The sequence below is a fragment of the Brachycentrus maculatus genome, unplaced genomic scaffold, assembly GCF_059751285.1.
Source record: "Brachycentrus maculatus isolate JH-2025_06_01 unplaced genomic scaffold, ASM5975128v1 h1tg001136l, whole genome shotgun sequence".
Lineage (NCBI taxonomy): Eukaryota > Metazoa > Arthropoda > Insecta > Trichoptera > Brachycentridae > Brachycentrus > Brachycentrus maculatus.
Genome location: NW_028281832.1, coordinates 4,123 through 23,947, shown reverse-complemented (window position 1 = coordinate 23,947; position 19,825 = coordinate 4,123). Strand labels below are relative to the sequence as shown.

At 35.3% G+C, this 19,825-nt stretch overlaps 1 protein-coding gene across 1 annotated transcript; it reads right to left on the bottom strand.

Moving 5' to 3' along the window:
* Window positions 1-9,353: 9,353 nt before the first annotated feature.
* LOC148299449 (uncharacterized) lies at window positions 9,354-19,187 on the bottom strand. The gene is made up of 6 exons (XM_088276079.1): window positions 18,837-19,187; window positions 17,112-17,260; window positions 15,426-15,619; window positions 13,263-13,424; window positions 11,294-11,420; window positions 9,354-10,208 (listed from the first exon to the last, which is right to left on the bottom strand). The coding sequence occupies exons 1-6, from the start codon at window positions 18,961-18,963 to the stop codon at window positions 10,050-10,052; spliced, it is 918 nt and encodes a 305-aa protein (XP_088132205.1). The 5' UTR covers window positions 18,964-19,187; the 3' UTR covers window positions 9,354-10,049.
* Window positions 19,188-19,825: the final 638 nt, after the last annotated feature.

The window sequence follows — 19,825 nt, the reverse complement described above, 5'->3', positions numbered from 1 at the left end:
TAAAAAAATTGACAGCTATAATTATGTAAGAAATAATTCTAATTGGTCCTACACATGGACGAATGTTTTCATACATGCGTATGGCATAATATCCGTTTTGTCTCTATCTTTTGGTATTGTCTATAGTGTTTCCCGTCAGCTTCGCATTTTGCGGCGATCCGTTCATCGTTGGTTTTTATTCGCACACCAAAGTGGCAGAAATTAATCTGTCTCCGTCATAAGTCTTGCCGTTGCGAGTTTACGTTATTCTTATTTACAGTTAATCATAGCGGCTAAAGAGACTTTCTGTGATGTCGCCAGGTAACAATTCTCACTGTATCCATGGCAGTCAGGTTGCAATTCTGAAAATACCGGGGGACAGCCATATGCATTTATGAAATCATTCGTACGTATGTAGCAGCCATGATACACAAATAAAATGGCCACACGAAATATTAAGAAAAACTAGATGATATTTTAAAAGCGGGAAATCTAGAATTTAGAAGTTTTCAAGAAGATTTAGAGTTATTTTGTGAGAAGTTGTACGCAGGTCGATACGACTCGCGTACGAAACGATGATAATACACTTTTTATTAGGAATAAGGTTAACTTTTAATTTAAGTATAGGAATGTGTATTTGACAAAACTTGAATATTCTACATTGAATACTTGAATATTCTACTTGAATATTCGTATGGAGTTCAACTTTGGGTTTGTTCAATGTCATAACGAATGAGATGTTGTTATATGTGAAAGTAAATATTATTACCAAATTATTGTAGATACATTATGTTGTACCAGAGAATGACTTAATAAAGTGATTCTATAAAATTAAAATTGAAAACCTACTTTTATTTGTGTCCCCTAAGCTTAACTCACCACTCGCCACTCATCAAATGGCAGTGGGCAGGACATATTGCAAGACAGGACCCCACAAGACGGACCCCAAGAATTCTACGACGGAGACCTTGGAAGAACAAAAGAGATGGTCCGACGACACAGTCGCTGTGTGTGAGTAGAAACTGGCTGCAATCAGCAACCGACCGGAGGAAATGGAAAGAAGGGGAAGAGGCCTATATCCAGCAGTGGAGGTTAGAGGGCTCATGAATATGAAGAAGCACAACTCAAGTTTTTTTTAAATTTGAAAAAGAAAAATATTTGTGTTTTTATCATTTGCAAAAATACTTCAATTTCATACTATTGGTGTGAGCCTAAGCGGCTCATTGTGTCGAATTGTGGTAGAGTGCGTTCGAACCCAGAAACTCTGACTCAAGAGTCCGTGACACTAACCACAGGATCACAACCCGACACAGCTTGATCTCTTTAAGGTCATTAGCGGTCTTCCGGGCCGCCAGAATCGCTGACGATTATTCACCGACTATACTCAGCGGAACTTCGGGATGCCGGACTGACCTGGGAGGAAGCCAAGGAGATGGCGCGTGACAGAGTGACTTGGAGACGTCTCGTGTTGGCCATATGCTCCAACTAGGGAGTGAACATGGAAAAAGAAGAAGAGAAGTTTAACTTTCGTATGGTGAGCATAAGACACTCCAATTTATGAATGAATCAGTATCTTCTTCTTCTTCTTTTTCTAGATTCTAAGGATCTGTTTGTGCCTCCGCTTGTAGCTCTTGGGATGTTGTCTCCCAGCTGTCTTTCCACCTTTTTGGACGTCTGCCTGGGGGTCTGCGTCCTTCGGGGATTCCTTGAAGGGCGATACGTGGATGTCTGTCATCTGACATTTGTTTACATGATCATTCCAATATCGCCTTCGTTGTCGTCCCCACCTCACGATATCTTCCGTCTTACACATGCTCCGGATGTCGGTATTTCTTACTCGGTCTCGCAATGTGTTTCCGGTTATGGATCGGAGAGTCTTCATCTCGGAGGTTCGAAGTAGAGATTTTATTCTGGAAGTATCTGCTCTTGCCTCAATCCCATAAGTGGCTATTGGTCGAACACATGTTTTGTTTATTTTCATTTTACTTTCTATTCTTATGTGTTTATTCAATTAGAGAAAATTATTGAAATCAGTATTTTAATTACAGAAAATTGTTACGATGTAAAAAATTATACAATTTGAAAAATGTACCCCAGGACTTGAACCCAGGCCTTGTAATGTCACCTCGACTGCTCTATCAATTGTTACCTTAGTTGAGAAATTCATTCACTTTTTCATTCTAACCTTTTTCAGCATCAAATGGTGCATAGGGCACTGCTTCGCATGGTAAATTCCAAATTATGGAGAAATAAATTAGGAATAATCCGCAAAGCCTCTGTTTTTAAAGGCTTGACTGCAGGTAGGATGGTAAGGATAGGGAAAGTAGATATGAAAAATACATCACAAATACCCAGACCAAGTGAAAATAAATCTTTCCAGATTTATTTTACAATTGACGGGAATCGAACCCGCGATGCCAGTTTCGCAGTCGAGCGTCTACCCAACTACGTTACGGCGCCTGTCGCATTTTAAAATTGACGGGAATCGAATCCGTGACATCAGTTTCAGCGGTTGAGTCAACCAACTATATTTTATGAATGTCCACAAGGGAGAAATGAGAGAAAAGAGGGAGGGGAAGGATTATGACTACTACTACCACTATCACGCCATTTCCCGTAGGGGTAGGCAGAGAGGATGGAACACCCACACTCTTCTGTCCTGACATACACTCCTCGCCTCCTTCACTTCCATACATCTAGTCATACATGCCCTCCAATTACGTAGACTTTTGACATCGACAGATTTTAGGTTCTGATTGATCTGATTGTGATTGTCTTTTTCGGTCATCCTCGTTCTGCTTTCTGTTCTCACATTCGCCACATATATTTTCATAGTCATTCTCTCGTTATCCATTCGCTCCACATGTCCATACCACCGTAAAGAACTCTTCCTAATCTTTTCAATTATTCCTCGTTCAGCCTTACATTCCTTTCTTATATCTCCGTTTTTAATTCTGTCATACAATGATTTTCCACACATTCGTCTGAGGGAGCGCATTTCAAATTATGACAATATTTTAAAATAAAACAAAACGTTTCGGTGAAATGGCAATTTATTTTGGCACGTAAAGAATGGTCCACTAACATTATTGGAAGTCGAGTTTTCACCAAAATTCAACACAACCGTTTATGTAATCTCACATAGGACAATTGTTTCAATAACAACACACATTTTTACAGTATTCATGGCACCTGAATAACTCTGATAGATGCAATATATTGCTTGAAGGCGGAGACTGACCGGAGCATTTCGTCCTAACATCGCTCGCGGCGAGCATCACCGAGCATCCGAAACTATGGATGGAGCGCTCGGCTCGCTGTACTGACTGCGTGAATGCTGGCATCGTAACATGTTACGTTACGACGAAATGCTTCGGTCAGTCTTCACCTTAACATGTATTATGTACAGACATTGACAGGGTTCGATGCTCAATCAGTGTATGGCCACTAAGGATGGAACTGAAAAGATAATTCTAGCCCTTATCCACACCCAATGGTGCATAGGGCACTGCATCGTCACTGCGTCAGTACGCAGTGTTATTTCGATCATAACTTACATGAAAGCAAGGTGATCACTCCTGCGCTTCGGGGACCAGTCCAGGGTAATACAAAATAATTATTCAAGTGTAAAATCACTAATATTTGATTTCACCCCCCTGTGTGAGTCGAACCCGAGACCTCCAGTACGGTAGCTAAACACGCTTACCATTACACCACGGGGCGGACAACAACATAAGATAATTAGACCTATTAAATGTGATCTTATCATTTTAAAAAAGTGTTAATTTTTATTGATATTTCAGCCAAGACGGAGAAAGTTGGTTGAGTATGGAAGATAAAGTAATTACAGGGCTTACAAATTATCCTTGTCTGGTTTAAGTGATAACCTTAAGCGTGACATTCGTGATTCTGAACGTGATTATACTGTACTGACTCTTATCCGCACCCAATGGTGCATAAGGCACTGCATTAAATGGATGCAATGTTAATATGATCCTTTATGATATGCAGGCAAGATGAGCAATCCTGCGGTGCAGTACCAGTGTAGAGTAATACTAATTAAATATCAGAGTAAAGTAGAATTTATTTAGTTGGAAAAAAAAGCAGAGGAAGACCGAGGAAAACTCGGCACGATCGGGTATGTCAAATACTTGAAAGCGGCCGGGTCAGGAGCCAAAAGAATCAGCAGGTATGTATGACATGTATGAATGTGGAAGCGAGGCGAAGAATGTTTGCAAAAACAGAGAGGTGTGGTGTTCTATTCTCTCTGTCTACCCCTGAAGAAGGCAGCATGATAGTTAGTTAGTCAGTCAGTATTTATATAATATTGCCCTGGACTGGTTGGTACCCGAAGCGCAAAGCTGATCATCTTGCCTTCACATAATAAATGATCTAAATAGCATTCCATCAATTCGATGCAGTGCCCTATGCACCATTGGGTGCTGATAAAGGTCAATTTCAATAAAATGTGCTTATTAGACAACTATTGTATGTAATCAAAAGTGATAGGCCTTAATGTGATGACAATAAGCGATTCACTTTTCTACAAAAATGTGACATACACTAATTGAACCCCGAACCCCGCATTTAACACTAAGACATTTAATTCAACATGTCTGAAAAAAAAGTTATAATACTTAGACACAAATATTATCATTTTATTTACGTACATGAATTGAGAAATTGTATACATTTTATACAGCATCGAGAGATTGTATACACATTATACAGAATTGAGAGATTGTATACATATTATACAGAATTGAGAGATTGTATACATACTTTACAGAATCGATACATTTAAAATTTAATTTTTTACCTATCTAGATTACGAAATTATAATTATTAGGAATAGGTACCAAAAATACAATGCCTAAATATACAAAATGTCATGTATTTAGAAAAATAAGAGTCTTAAAATTAATTATGAGTCTGATTGCTTTCTTGTAAAAAATGAGGGAAACTTAACACAACCAAAAAATAGCTTAGATATATATGTGTAAATAGCTGAAAAATATGTTTGTCAAAAAGGTTTGTTCGATTATATGTCATGGTAATGAATAAGGTATCTTTTGTGGTCAGTTTAATAAATAAATACAGTTTTATGAATTCTTAAATGATGCGGCATGCTTCGAAATACGTGTCACAATAGAATTTAACCTTCCCCTCCCGGTGATATGTATTTACTACAACCCCACTTTTCAAATGAGAATATCATTATAAAACATAATAGATACGGGCTCACAATTTTTGCATTCCTCCGTAATATAATCATGTATTACGTGAAAGTATTATAATATACAGTTATTCATTTGCAGCGACGGAAAGAAATAATTTGTGAAAAAATCAGAGATAAAACCACATATAGATACAGACTTTCCCCTCCCAGTAATATATATTTACTACAACTAGACTTTTAAAATGAGAATATCAATATAAAATATTATAGATCACCAATACACGTTTCTGATTGTTTGAGCGTGTGCCGTTGCTTTGTGTATACGCAAATATAATGAACTATAGTGTTGTTTCAAGTTTAGTAGTGGGCAGACCATCGTATGCAACGGTCGTGTCGCTTTGCCAGCTATTGCGACTATTTACGATGTCTTTTTTCTCACTTTCAGATAATTATCAAAGGTAACGTTTTAAAATTGTTACATTTCTACTTCAACTATGGTCAATAAAAGCAACATTAAGGAATATTCACATTTTTCCCGTTTATAAACCACGATATGAGTACAAAACACATATCGCTTACTCCTTTCAAGAACGTCATAAATCAAAAATTGTCAATTTTCAGCTGTGCATGTTTTCGAAATGCCCAGAAAATGTACTATATCCCAGCAAAAGTGGCATATTTTTTACTTAACATTTACTCGCTACAGGGCATAAAGTGTTGTTTTTGAATTTTGAAGAAAATGTATTGTTTAATTATTTTTTTAAAAATACTAAATATTTTTCAAATGGAGAAAAAACCTTCAGGTTTTACCTAAAAAGATCTGATTGCACAGTAAAAAGATCAATAAGTAGCTTGATATTTATTTTTAATACATTGTATTATATTTTTAAACTTTAAAAACGTCCTCCTGAAAAATCAAGTTTATTGATTTATGACGTTCTTGAAAGGAGCGGGCGATATCACAAGAGCACGCGGAAGTTTTTAGCACCGTAAGGGAAGGGTTAAGAAATAGTGGTATTTACCAAGTAGAATTTAAATTAAAAATGGATAGATATTACCACAAAGTGACTGCCGAATCAATTAAGGATATTATTTTTTTTAACATGTATTGATATGGGTAAACGCATTTAACATAATGAACATTTTGCAAAACCAACTTGCATTGGGAACAAATTAAGTATGTTAAAAGAGAGGCATCGCTATATTATCAAGTTATGTTACTCTTGCTTTGGGTAGAGAAGTTATGTTATGATATATAAATATGTATATATTTTTAAGTATATGTACTAGGTTATGATATAACATATGGAGTTTCTATTGCAATACATATCAATCAAATTATAGCCAAATTGAATTATCTTACATACATTTAAAAAAAATTACAAATGGATATATATGTATAGAAAAAGCTGCACGAAGTAACAACCGAGTTTATTAATATTTATTAAAAAAACAAGAAAACATAATAATAAAAAAGAAAATTTTGGCACATTCTCAAATTCGATGATTTGATTTTTTTGTCACATTTATTTAAAAACATTTTTTTTTTATTATAATTGACTTAAATTTAAACTGTTTTTTTATTTTTTATGAGTATATCTTCGCGTATACTTAAACGAGTAGAAAGTTAACATATGAAAATAAAATTACATCTCATGTAAAAAACGCATAGAACAAAATACTACAAACTATAATGGCCACATTTAAATCTATATAAAAAGTTTTTACAAAATATTTTGAGTTTTCACAAATAAACAAAAAATGTCAATATAATAAAATTACAACGTCTTCTTAAAAAACAACTTTTGTTTATATATTTACGTTGTTTATTTGTATCAATAAGGGCAAAGTCGTTGTTTCAAAACTAACAGATTTGAATTTAAATTTTAAAAAGTGGTTTTACACCAAATATGCAATTTATTTTTCAAAATGAAAAACCACAAAAGGTGTTTCGGATAATAAATCATTTAGCGACGTGGCGTTGCTTTAATATTTAATATTACACTAAAATAAATGTATACATAGAATAATTGTAAAAAATATGTATCAAAAAGTAAAAAAAACTTAAAAGAAAACTTAAAAAATACACATATCATAGCTTATTTAGGAAATAGTACATTTGTGGCGTATGTTTCAAATATCCGCCATCTCCATCAGTGATATTTTATTTAAATTCAAGCACAATTACACGTGTTTGCAAATACTAATTATTTTAGCATATTGTGGTCTATATATATATAAAATATTAATAATTGCAATGAAAAAATGTGAATTTTTCGGGAGACCAAATTTATGTTTTGGATTTGTGTTTTAAATTTTTTTTATATTTGAACTTTATTGAAGTTACGTCTATGGAAAAGCTTCGTAAAATTTAAAGCCCTCAAAATCACGTTAACTTTCACCAAAATATTTCTATGGTTTAAAATACAAAGTTGGACTAAGCGAAAAATTCTAGGTGAACTGCACAAACTTTGATAAATCAATTCATATTTCAAATGACAATATTAAAGAATTAATAAAAATAATAACAAAACATAAACACATATTATTACACATTATATTTCCTTCATGTGTTATATTGATCATTAACACATGAAGGAAAGGTGATCAGCCCTCCGCTTCAGGTACCAATCCAGGGTAATATTGAATAAATATTAAAATGAAAAAATCACCAGCATTTATTTGAACCCCCCCCTCCCTGGGAATCAAACCCGGGGCCTCCAGAACAGTAGCCGAGTATACTGACTATAATACATTATATATATATATATATATATATATATATATATATATATATATATATATATACATAAATATAAATATATATATATATATATATATATATATATATATATATATATATATATATATATATATATATATATATGTATATATATATATATATATATATATATATATATATATATATATATATATATTTATATATATATATAAATATCCGTCCGCCTCGTTCGCCTCCGTAGTGTAATGCTCAGCACGCTCGGCTACCATTCTGGAGGTCCCGGGTTCGATTCCCAGGAGGGGTCAAATAAATATAAGTGATTTTTTCACTATAATATTTATTCAATATTACCCTGGACTGGTACCTGAATTGGAGGGCTGATCACCTTTCCTTCATGTGTAAATGATCAAGATAACACTGCGTTTATATGAAGCAGTGCCCTATGCACCATTGGGGTGCGGATAAGGGTTTTTATTTATTATTTTATATATATACACATATATAAATTTCTAAGGAGATGGCAGGTAGTTGGAATATTCGTCACATTTAAAAGAAATACATTTTTACACATCTTATTTTATGACCTAAGTAATTTTTTAAATTCGGACTGACGTAATAATCAATGTCACACATTCGGACGCGGTTTTGTTCAATTTCTCCGACCAGCACAAAACCGGCCGCACAATTTTAATTGAACCTAAGTCTTTGGCAAACTAAAGTACAGCCCATTAACTACTCCTCTACTAGAAACATCGCACCAAACATAAATCGTGTCAACTCATTTTAAAGGTCACACTTTGTTCCGCACCACTCGTATTAAACGCGGTGCATAAAGGTCACACCTTGTTATGTACAAAGGTCACACTCGTAAATAAATGTGGTGTTAAAAAGTCACACCTTGTTATACACCGCTCGGAGTAAATGCGGTGCAAAAAGGTCTCACCTTGTTATGCACCACTCCTAATAAAATAAAACGGTGTAAAAGGTCATACCTTGTTATACACCACTCCTGATAAATTAAAATGGTGTTAAAAGGTCACACCTTGTTGCACCACTCGTAATAAATGTGGTGTTAAAAGGTCACACTATGTTTTATGACACTGATAATAAATGTGGTTGTAAAAGGTTACTCTATATTATAACACCATTAGTAATAAAGTATGTAATATAAAATGCGACCGGTAGTAAAGTGGTTATAACCACAACTAATAACTTTAATGAATTGCGATTATTTGTTTTACACCACTCGAAAATTCATTGTTTAAAGTCTGTTTAATACCATAACTAATCAATTTGATCAAATACGGCATTCAAATATAAAATTGTATAAGCTAATTTGAACGTCTTACATATTTTAATCAATAAAATTAATTTTATTTTAAGATATTTTAGTCACATTTAAAAGGTTTTAAATATCACTAGAATGTGAGTAAAACTTTAATGTCATTTAATGCTGTTGAAAATGTCTCACATTAACAAAAGTTAGACAATGTCAACACCATCAAAAAATTACATGGTAAAAAACAAAGTGTGAAATTCAGATAGTCAATATCGAATCACAAAGTCAGCAGTACAAACATTACAATTTATCCGTCTGCCATGATTTCGGACACACGGCTTATCAATAGACAAATTTTTTCACAGATTATACCAATAGACAATGCATTCGCAAATGCATCAAACAAAGTCCTTAAAAAAACTGTCTGGAAAAAAAAATAACGGAGATTTTCAATAAACAAGCTGGAATTGACCTTTTGTCCACACCTAAGGGCGATTGTCCACTACCCGGAATTTGACCGTCAGGCAGTCCGGTTTTGAAAAATGAAAGCGACTACGACAATATATTCGCGCACCGATCAAGAGCATCGATCCGAAAAAATATAGACAAAAGCACAAGCCAATCGTCGTTTTAAAACGCTAACTGACGAGCCGGACGGTAACATTCCGTGTAGTGGACAAACGCCCTAAGGGCGCGAAGGCTGATCAATCGGATGATTTGTCGCAGTGTCAACTTGATCACCAAACTCACGTAGAAAAGTATTTGAATATGAGAAAACAAGGATCAAATTAGTCGGCCTACTGATGCCTAAATGCCAATAGGGGATCAAGTGACGTTTTGGAATCTGCGAACAAGGTGTCTTGTGAAGATTACGCAAGAGGATCTGTCTCCTGCTCGTTTTGAAGAAGTCCCGCCCTTTCCTCGGATCCTGTTCCCCTGGGAGTGGACAGCCCCACCAGCGGGACGCCCCCGGATGAGTTGGGAGCCGTGTACATGTCGTAGACGGGATTCGCGTAGTGTCCGTTGTTCTGGAAGGTAAAAAAAGGTTAGGTAAGGTTAGTTATAATTAAAAATGAATATAATAATAATTTTAGTCCAAAATGTAGGGACTTTATACAATATTTTATATTATTTTTTTAATGAAGGTACCATAAACTATATTTTTTAAATGAAGGTACTATAACCTATTTATTATATTATTTTTTAAATGAAGATACTGTAAACTATATATTTTATTATTTTTTAAATGAAGGTACTTTGAATTATATTTTATATTATTTTTTAAATGAACGTACTAATTACTATGTTCCATATTATTTATCAAATGTTATTTATTGTTTCAGCATTGACTTTGTGGTAGGATACAATTAAATTATAAATAAAACACTTGTGTTTTACCACTTGAGTTTTTTACCACTTAAATCAACGCAGGGTTGGAACTAGGACTCCATTGCGTACTGCCAATTTAGCTACTTCTTCTTCTCTAGCCTTCTGTCCTACACTGCTGTAAATAGGACTCTTCCGTATCCTTCCATTCCCTTCGATCGGTTGCTGCTTGCAGTCAGTTTTTACCCCCCACAGTGGCTATGTCGTTGGACCATCTTTTTTTAGGTCTTTCGACGCCTCTTTTACACCCTTTGACGCCCCTCCCCCCAGTTAAGCTTACATATACATAAAGTGAAAGAAAAAGAGATTCCCATATCGCTCGCTCCTTTCAAGAACGTCATAAATCAAAAATCGCCAATTTTCAGTTGTGCATGTTTTTGGAATGCCAAGAAAATGTACTATATCCCAGCAAAAGAGGCATATTTTTAACTTAATATTTATGCGCTACAGGGCAGAAAATGTTGTTTAAGCATTTTGAAGAAAAGGTATTGTTTAATTATTTTTTTACATTTACTAAATATTTTTTAAATGGAGAAAAAACCTTCAGATTTTACCAAAAAAGATCTGTTGCACAGTAAAAAGTTCAATAAGTGGCTTGATATTTATTTTTAATACATTGTGTTATATTTTTAAACTTTAAAAACGTTCTCCTGAAAAATCAAGTTTTTTGATTTATGACGTTCTCGAAAGGAGTGAGCGATATGAGTTAAAGCTTGTGGATTCTTACCATATCGGGATCAAGGACATAGGAACGATCAAGTGGCTCAATGTCGTCTTCTGGTCCCCCTTGCAGATACATGGGGTTGTTGATCTCCACATTGTCCTGCAGTCTAGAGTGGCTGAATGAGTTATTCCTGAAAATTTAACCATAAAGTATGATATTATTTTTAGACATTTCATCAAAGATGAAGAAGAATATGGAAGTCTGGGCATTTACGGGGCCGACGACCGTCATAGGCTGGTTTAAGTAATCACTTTACACATGTGTAACATTCACCAATTCTACCCATTATTGACAACCACAGTACTCAAATTCTTGGAAGTTTTATATATATGAACCAATTTCGAAACGTTGTTCTTGAATCACTAGAACTTCACTAGAGACATCTCGGCTGTCCAAACTCAAAACACAGTAAGGGACATTTTTTTGTAGTGCTTTTTTTTGCATTTTCGGACTAAGTAGATTCTACTTAGTCCAAAAATGCAAAAAAAAAAAACGTACCACAAAAAAATGTTCCTTACTGTGTTTTAAGTTCGGACAGTCGATCTATTGGTGAGATGAAAAGAAAAAAATATGAAAAATAACTCCTATAACTGGATATAACCCAGATTTGTGAACAAGTATTTGCACACTCAAAATGTTGTAATTAAATATTTTCATTGCTTTGTAAACATTGTGGAATTATAAGCATATTAAAAAAGCGTCCTTTTTATTTTCATTCTTTTCCATTTAGCCAGACTGAGCCACAGCAAGCGTTGCCAGGTACAGCTAGTATGTACATAAAATTTAAAAATAAATACTAATTGGTAACACACCTTTGGGGTCCGCTGTGAAATCCAAAGAGAAAGCGTGTAATCAGAAATACATACATGTATTGAAGAAACCAAGTATTATTAGTCTATTCTACAGTATAAAATTGTTGATTTAAAATATTCAAAAGAATATTATTACAATAAAATATTCAGCAACATCTTATGTTGAGAACCTCTGACTTGCAAAGGTCAAAAATGAGTATTTAAAAAGGGTCATAAATGAGTATTTTTTAATTCACCTTTTTGAAAAAAAAAAATATTTCACACATTTTTTAACATTTTCCCTACCCAAAGGTAGGAAAAAATGGTTTAACCTTTTAACCGCCTCAACTTTGTTCCTGAGAGACGCCCGTACGCGGCGGTATTTTGCCGTTATAAAATGATTACTTTTATCATGTATTTAGTTAAGAAACGATTTATTTTCCTAAACAAAAACGTTCAATGGGATTCATTGTGCCTTTTTAGTACTCTATAATACACTTGTGTCACATTATTCTTGAAATATATCGTAATATAAACAAATAAGATCGTAACATAAATAAATCAAAGCACGCATCGTGTGTCACTCTTACCCGCTGGCGATGCGTAGCGTCGAGAGTGAGACAGATATAGGGCATGATTATGGCGCGGACTAATTACCGACCGCGAGAAAAATCAGGGATCTGTTCTTTTATTTATCCTCGTGATGTTACAAATTATTAGTCAGATATTTCAACAGATGTCATAAGGCCAAGGATTGACGTATTATTTTATCCAAAGTTCCACACCATGAAAAAATCCCTCCAAGTTGAGCTGAGTTTGGAAACTTGGAGCAAAGTAAAAACACATACGGTTATGTCAGCCGCGTATAGGGCATGTTTTATTAAAACACATACGGTTATGCGAGCCGCGTGGATCCGGTTAAATAAAATGGGACTTTTGTCAGTAAGTATTGTTTTTGAGTGATCATATGAAAAAAAAAACACACATTTTTTAACATTTTCCCTACTCGAAGGTAGGAATAATGGTCATAAATGTTTTTTTTTTAAATGTCAACAAGTGCAGTTAATAATAATGCGGGTATATACACAATTGTGGGACGTTGTTGTCACCAACATACCCGCATTCCTCACAGCTTGTTACCGATCTCTGCACATGCAACCTTGACAAAGCAGTATCCTTACCCCCTCCTCCTGTAGATGAGCAGCAGCGCGGCCACCAGCCCGAGCAGCAGCAGCAGCAGCAGCACGGAGACGCCCACGCCGGTCCACACGCGCCGGGAGTGCTCCAGAGCCATCTCCTGGGGGTTCTTGTCGCACAGCGCGCCGCCCCAACCGCCCATGCACCTGGGACATGTTCAATGGATCTTTGTCAGACGGGAGGAATATCTAATTTAACATACTCAACCTATAAAGGATTGTATTAGACTCGTGCAGTGTTTATAACAGCCGATATAATTAATATTTTCATTCATAATTTTCTTTTGGAAAATTCGCCTTCGAAAAAACGTCATTTTCGTAAGTTGGCAATGAATGACGTCCTAGAAACGATGGAGTTATTTTAATGTTGGTGTCATTGCGAAATTATTGGCGACTCTATTTGTTGATGTCTATGGTCCACCCCCCCGACTCCCCCCCTGCCCTCATATTTGTATAACACAAATGGTAGTGTAGTGGTAAACAAACAATCTACACTACTACTATTACAGCTCCACAGACAATAAACCATATGGAGTCATAAAACATTAGATGATGGAAATTTGATGACGTATGCGAATGCACGTTTTTTGTTTTATACAAATATCTAAAGATCAAAGATTTCAATAAGAATGTCACCGATAGTCTTGTGATTTTTCATATAAATTTACTAGCCAATAATCACACATCGTGATATTTATCCATTGACAATCAAATCACAACATCCAACTCAACTCAAAAACAGTGGGGGGCCATATTTTTTTTTACACGAGTGCTACAGAAATAGAGAAATTATTTTGTATGGCTAAATTAATAGATAATGATAAAAACCCTTATCCGCAACCCAATGGTGCATAGGGCACTGCGTTATATAAACGCCGTGTTATCTTGATCGTTTACACATGAAGGAAAGGTGATCAGCCCTCCGCTTCAGGTACCAGTCCAGGGTAATATTGAATAAATATTACAGTGAAGAAATCACTCAAATTTATTTTACCCCCCCTGGGAATCGAACCCGGGACCTGCAGAACGGTAGCCGAGCGTGCTAACCATTACACTACGGAGGCGGACAATAGATAAAGAAGTGATTTTTATAAATAGAGCTGTGAGCTGTTTTTCCAACGATGCCAATGTGGTGACTAAACTGAATGAAAAATAAGAATATTTGTTTTTATTCACCATAATGAATAATACTTTCTATTTTTTTTTATTTAAAAAAAATCTGAAAATTAATTTAAATGCATCAAAATATGATTAACTAAGAATCCTAGTTACTGAAAAATGTATTTAAATACAGTCCCGTTAGCAAGAAAATAATAGGGCACAATCCCAGTAGCCGTGATTTACATAATTGTGTGAAATCTCGAGAGCCGTGATATGAGTATATTCCTGGTAGCCAAAAATAAAGTATAATCCCAGAAGCCAAGATTGAGTATAAAATTAGTACCGGAACAAATTTCGGGTATTATTTTAGTAACTAGGATTTATAAGTGTAATCCCGCTAGCCGGGATGTAACTAAGTATAATCCTGGTAATAATACATTAAGCTCAATCTTGATGATCGGGGAATAATTAAGTAAAATTTCAGAAGGCGAGAAATATTTTAATATAATCCCAGTAGCCGGGAAATATTTAAACATAATCCCCGTAGCCAGGAAATATACAAATACAATCCCGGAAGTCGAGAAATATTTGTATATACACCCGGTAGACAGGATTATATAGGGCAAGGATGGCGAACTCGATAAAAAAAAAAATTGGCATCTAGCATCCAAGAGCAAAAATCTCACTAATAATGAAGTTTGAAGTGTCATTTTTATCATAAGGCTATTTTTTTTGCCATTTATAAGTTACTATCTTTTTCGATGTATTAATGTTTTGTTTATATTAAAAATCTGAAATTATACAATCATTTGATGCATTTTTACTTCCAGGGCATGTGGCACGCGACATATTATACTGTTGAAAAAAAATATTTTGGCAATCAGGCTCAAAAAGGTTCGCCATCCCTGGTAAAGGGTGTCATCCCGGTATTTGGGAAGGCTAAGTGTAATCCCAGCAGCCGGGAATAAAATGGGTATAATCCCGGTAGCCGGGTTCACAACTAAAATATAATACTACATAGGATCACCGAATGCTAGTACAACTCACAGGCACTTGAGGCTGCCGTCGGCGCCCGGCGCGCAGCTTCCGCGGTCGACGCGGTCCTTCTCGCCGCACATCTCGCCGGCCCAGCCCTCCATGCAGTGGCACACGGGGCTGCCCGGGCTGCCGGGGCTCTCCACCTGGCAGATGGCCTCGTTCTTGCAGTACCCCGTGCACGGGTTGTCGTGCCCGATGTAGTCCTGCAAACACACGTCTGTCAGGGACCGCCTCACTCAAACCGAGGATCTCAAAAACCAAGGAATAACCCGCAGAACCCCTACTCTGAGAGGCTTGTCTGCAGGTAGGATAGTAAGGATAGGGAAGGTAAATGCGAAAAATACATCACAAACACCCGGACCAATGTAGTCCTGCAACCAAAACATCCGTCATTCACCCCCAAATAGGGATCAGCGATATGTTGATACTTAGATGGTCACCGGTAATACTGGCGACCCAATTCTTTGTGAAGTAGTGACTCATTCACTGCGACAGCTCTAAGACAGAAGTAGTATTGTATTACATATGTCTATTGTTAATGTTGAAATTTGAATGATTTCGGCTCGGCTATGGCTCTTAGTTTGGCTCGAGTTTATCTAAACTCGGATAAACTCGTCAGTGGCTGTGAGGATATCGACCGGTGTAGCGACGCAGTAATTGTTTGATCTTGTTTTCATTCGAAACAAGACCAGATATGCATTGCGCCTAGAGTTATTTTTTAAAATTGCAATGAAAATATTTAATTAAACATACATTGATTGACCACATTACTATTTTTTTATTTTATATATTTTTAGAGTGCTTTTGTTATTTTATAAGCGGGTTTTTTTAAATGAAATTTTATGCTCGTTTTTCCGATTTTTGGAGTGCAAAATAGTAAATACAATTTTTTTTATATAGATTTGTATTTGGTCTACAATAATGAACGTATCGACATGATTCATTGTTTCCCTGACAGGTGACACTTATACGTTCATTATTGTAGACCAAATACAGATTTAATTTTTTTTTGTACTGGGCTCAAGTAACACATCAAAGTTCAAGTAGCCCCGTTCTACGGTACTATTTTAAAATAAACGATAATAAACTTCTCAAATTTATTTTTTACATAGGTATCTGTATTAAAAATATAAGCGTACCTAGTTTAATTCTCTTTAGTGTATAAATCTACAAATAATGTTATACTAAAGACGCATGGGGATGAACGAAGTGAAGCAGCGACCCAGTCACTGTTAAACGAATTGGTGACTTACAAGACACCGTCGCTGGTATACTGGTGACTTAAAACTCGCTGTTAAGCTCATTCTACTGAAGACACTTGAGAACGGACGAAGTGAAGCAGCGACCCAAGTCGCTGTTAAACGACGCAATGACGTACAAGTCACTGTCGCCAGTAAACCAGTGACTTTAATGTCGCTGTTGAGTTCATCTCTATCCACAGATCAACTATCCCGTCGATTCAGAGGGATACAGAACACAGGAAAAATGCATTGACATTGAGGTGGGAAAGCCCAGAAATGGATGAGCTAATCAGGTAATCAGATTGCGTTTAGAGACATCTATTAGCCTCCGCCATAAGTCAGTCAGCACCAATGAAAGAGCTAATCAGGTAATCAAATTGCATTTAGAGACATCTATTGGCCACAATCGTAAGTTAGTCAGCATCGGACAGTAGTAATGAGACGAGGTACTCACCTCGCAGTAGAAACCCCCCCACTGCGGGGGGCAGCGACACAGCATGTCCGCATCTCCGGTCAGGGTGCAGTTGCCGCCGTTCCGACAGGAGCGCTTCACATCCGAGATTCCGGGTTTGCAGTTCCCGTCACGGGCCATGTCTTCGTCGTCTGCAACGGGAAATGTGGACCAATCCATTACAAGTATCCGGAATTGGGAAGTATTATAGTGAAATTTATTAACACTCTCTTTATCATTCATCTTTCACTTTGGTATTACACAAAATGAAAGATGAATGAAAGGAGAGTGTTATATTACCATACCACAAAGTTAACAATGCTTTTCATTTACATATATTTTTAAATTTTTTATTTATTATTATTATTTTTTATATATTTATTTTGAAATCTCATAAAGATGAAGAAGAATATGAAAGTCTGGGCATTTACGGAGCTGACGACTGTCATAGGCTGGTTTAAGTGATGACTTTACACACACATGTAACATTCACCAATTCTACCCATTATTGACAACCACACTACTCAAATTCTTGGAAGTTCTACATATATGAACCAGTTTTGAAACATTGTTCTTAAATCACTAGAACTTCACTAGAGACATCTATTGGTGAGATAAAAAGAAGCTTTTTACTGAGCACAAACTCTTTTATTAGTATGTGAGGTCCGAACCCTGGATTATAATCACACACATGAGAAACGCCAGAAATTATCATTTTCATTTTTATTGCTTAAGCTTGTAATTTAACCAGATAATTTATTCACAAAATGGAAGTCTGGGCATTAAATGCCCAGACTTCCATATTCTTCTTCATCTTTGAAGAGATGTCAAAAAATAATATGAAAATAACTCCTGTAATTGGAGATAATCCAGATTTCGTGAACAAGTATTTGGACACACTCAAAATGTTGTAAATGCTTTTAATATACTAAATTTATTAGATGGATATGAGATATTGAGGTCTAGAAGGTGTCCTATCTGCGGCATGTGCTTAGAGGAGACAAATACAAGCTATCGCACCTAACACAGGGTCATAAATCAATTATAGATACATGAAATAATTCATGGAATGAATGAATTTGACCATTATTTAGTTTGTATCTAGTTTTATTTCATGTTAATCAAGCCCTTATCCGCACCCTAATGGTGCATAGTACACTGCGTCGTATAAATGCAGTCTTATCTTAATTGTTAACACATGAAGGAAAGGTGATTAGCACTCCAGAGTAATATTGAATAAATATTATAGTGAAAAAATCACTTATATTTATTTGATCCCCCCTGGGAATCGAACCCGGGACTTCCGGCACGGTAGCCGAGCATGCTGACCATTACGCTACGGAGTGGATTTATACTCATGTACGTAAATATAAGTGATTTGATCAATTAATTTAACCCCCCCTGGGAATCGCACCCTCCATCCCTCCAGTACGGTAGCCGAGCGTGCTGACCATTGCACTACGGAGGCGGACAATGATGAAATTAATTGATATATATTAAATTGTAAATAAGGTATCCATAAAATTAGATTGTAAAATAATTAATTTGATTTTCCAAGTTTGGTAAGTGTATTTGTATGTAGTTGTTTTCAATTTTAGGAACAATTTCAGTTTCTCATTTATAAAACGATATTTCATTCTCCTCTTGACAAGTGTTACACAGCGTACAAAGCGATCACTTGAACTGGCCGATGACGGGTAGTAAGTTAAGTAAAGAGAGCGTAATTACTGTGACTGGAGCAGTCTGGTCCGGCGCAGAGGACCTCTTCGCAGCGGCGTCCGGTGAAGCGTGCAGGACACGCGCAGCTGGCGTGCGTTCCTGACACGTGGCACGCTCCTGGAACAACACAAAACATTTGTGATATGAGTGAAAAAATATACAACTGAGATGGTGTTCCAATAGATGATAATTCAACACATTTGTGATTTGAGTGAAAAAATAAACAACCTAGATGGTCTTCTGATAGATGGTAATTTCAACACATTTGTGATACGAGTGAAAAAATATACAACCAATATGATCTTCTGATGGATGGAATTCAACACATTTGTGATACGAGTGAAAAAATATACAACCAAGATGGTCTTCTGATGGATGATAATTCAACACATTTGTGATTTGAGTGAAAAAATATACAACCGAGATGGTCTTCTGATAATTTTATTAGGGAGTTATTTTTTAAGTAATTTCATAATTTTCAACCTCTAAAAATGAACCAATTAATTATTTCTTTTATCCATCACATTATTTTGCCTTGGAAATGCGACGCGACTGGTATACGTGAGAAATTTACACCAGAAATACCATCAACAAAACATTCAGTATGCAAATTTATAATGCACTTCTAACGACCTTTATAAAACAGGGTTGGGAAAAACCAGATTAAGAAAATAATTATGGTAATTTTACAGAGGTTTTTTTTATTATTTATTGTTGTTAATTTTACAGACGTTAAATTTGTTTTTTATCAATTTAATTGAATACCATATGAAATTATTTGAAAGTATCAGAAATAATTTCGCTTTTCTGACATTCAAATTTCTATATATATTTTTTGCTCGTTATGCGAATTACTCGTTATGAGAGGTTTCACTGTGTATATATATATATATATATATATATATATATATATATATATATATATATATATATATATATATATATATATATATATATATATATATATATATATATATATATATATATATATATATATA

Excerpts from the sequence above, each read along its gene's own strand:
- LOC148299449 (XM_088276079.1), bottom strand. The coding sequence starts at position 18,963 with ATGTTTTGTGTTGTTCCAGGAGCGTGCCACGTGTCAGGAACGCACGCC. Across the intron at positions 11,421-13,262 it reads CTCATCTACAGGAGGAGGGG|GAATAACTCATTCAGCCACT; the intron begins GTAAGGATACTG and ends TTAAATTTTCAG. Across the intron at positions 10,209-11,293 it reads ATGTCCTTGATCCCGATATG|AACAACGGACACTACGCGAA; the intron begins GTAAGAATCCAC and ends TTTACCTTCCAG.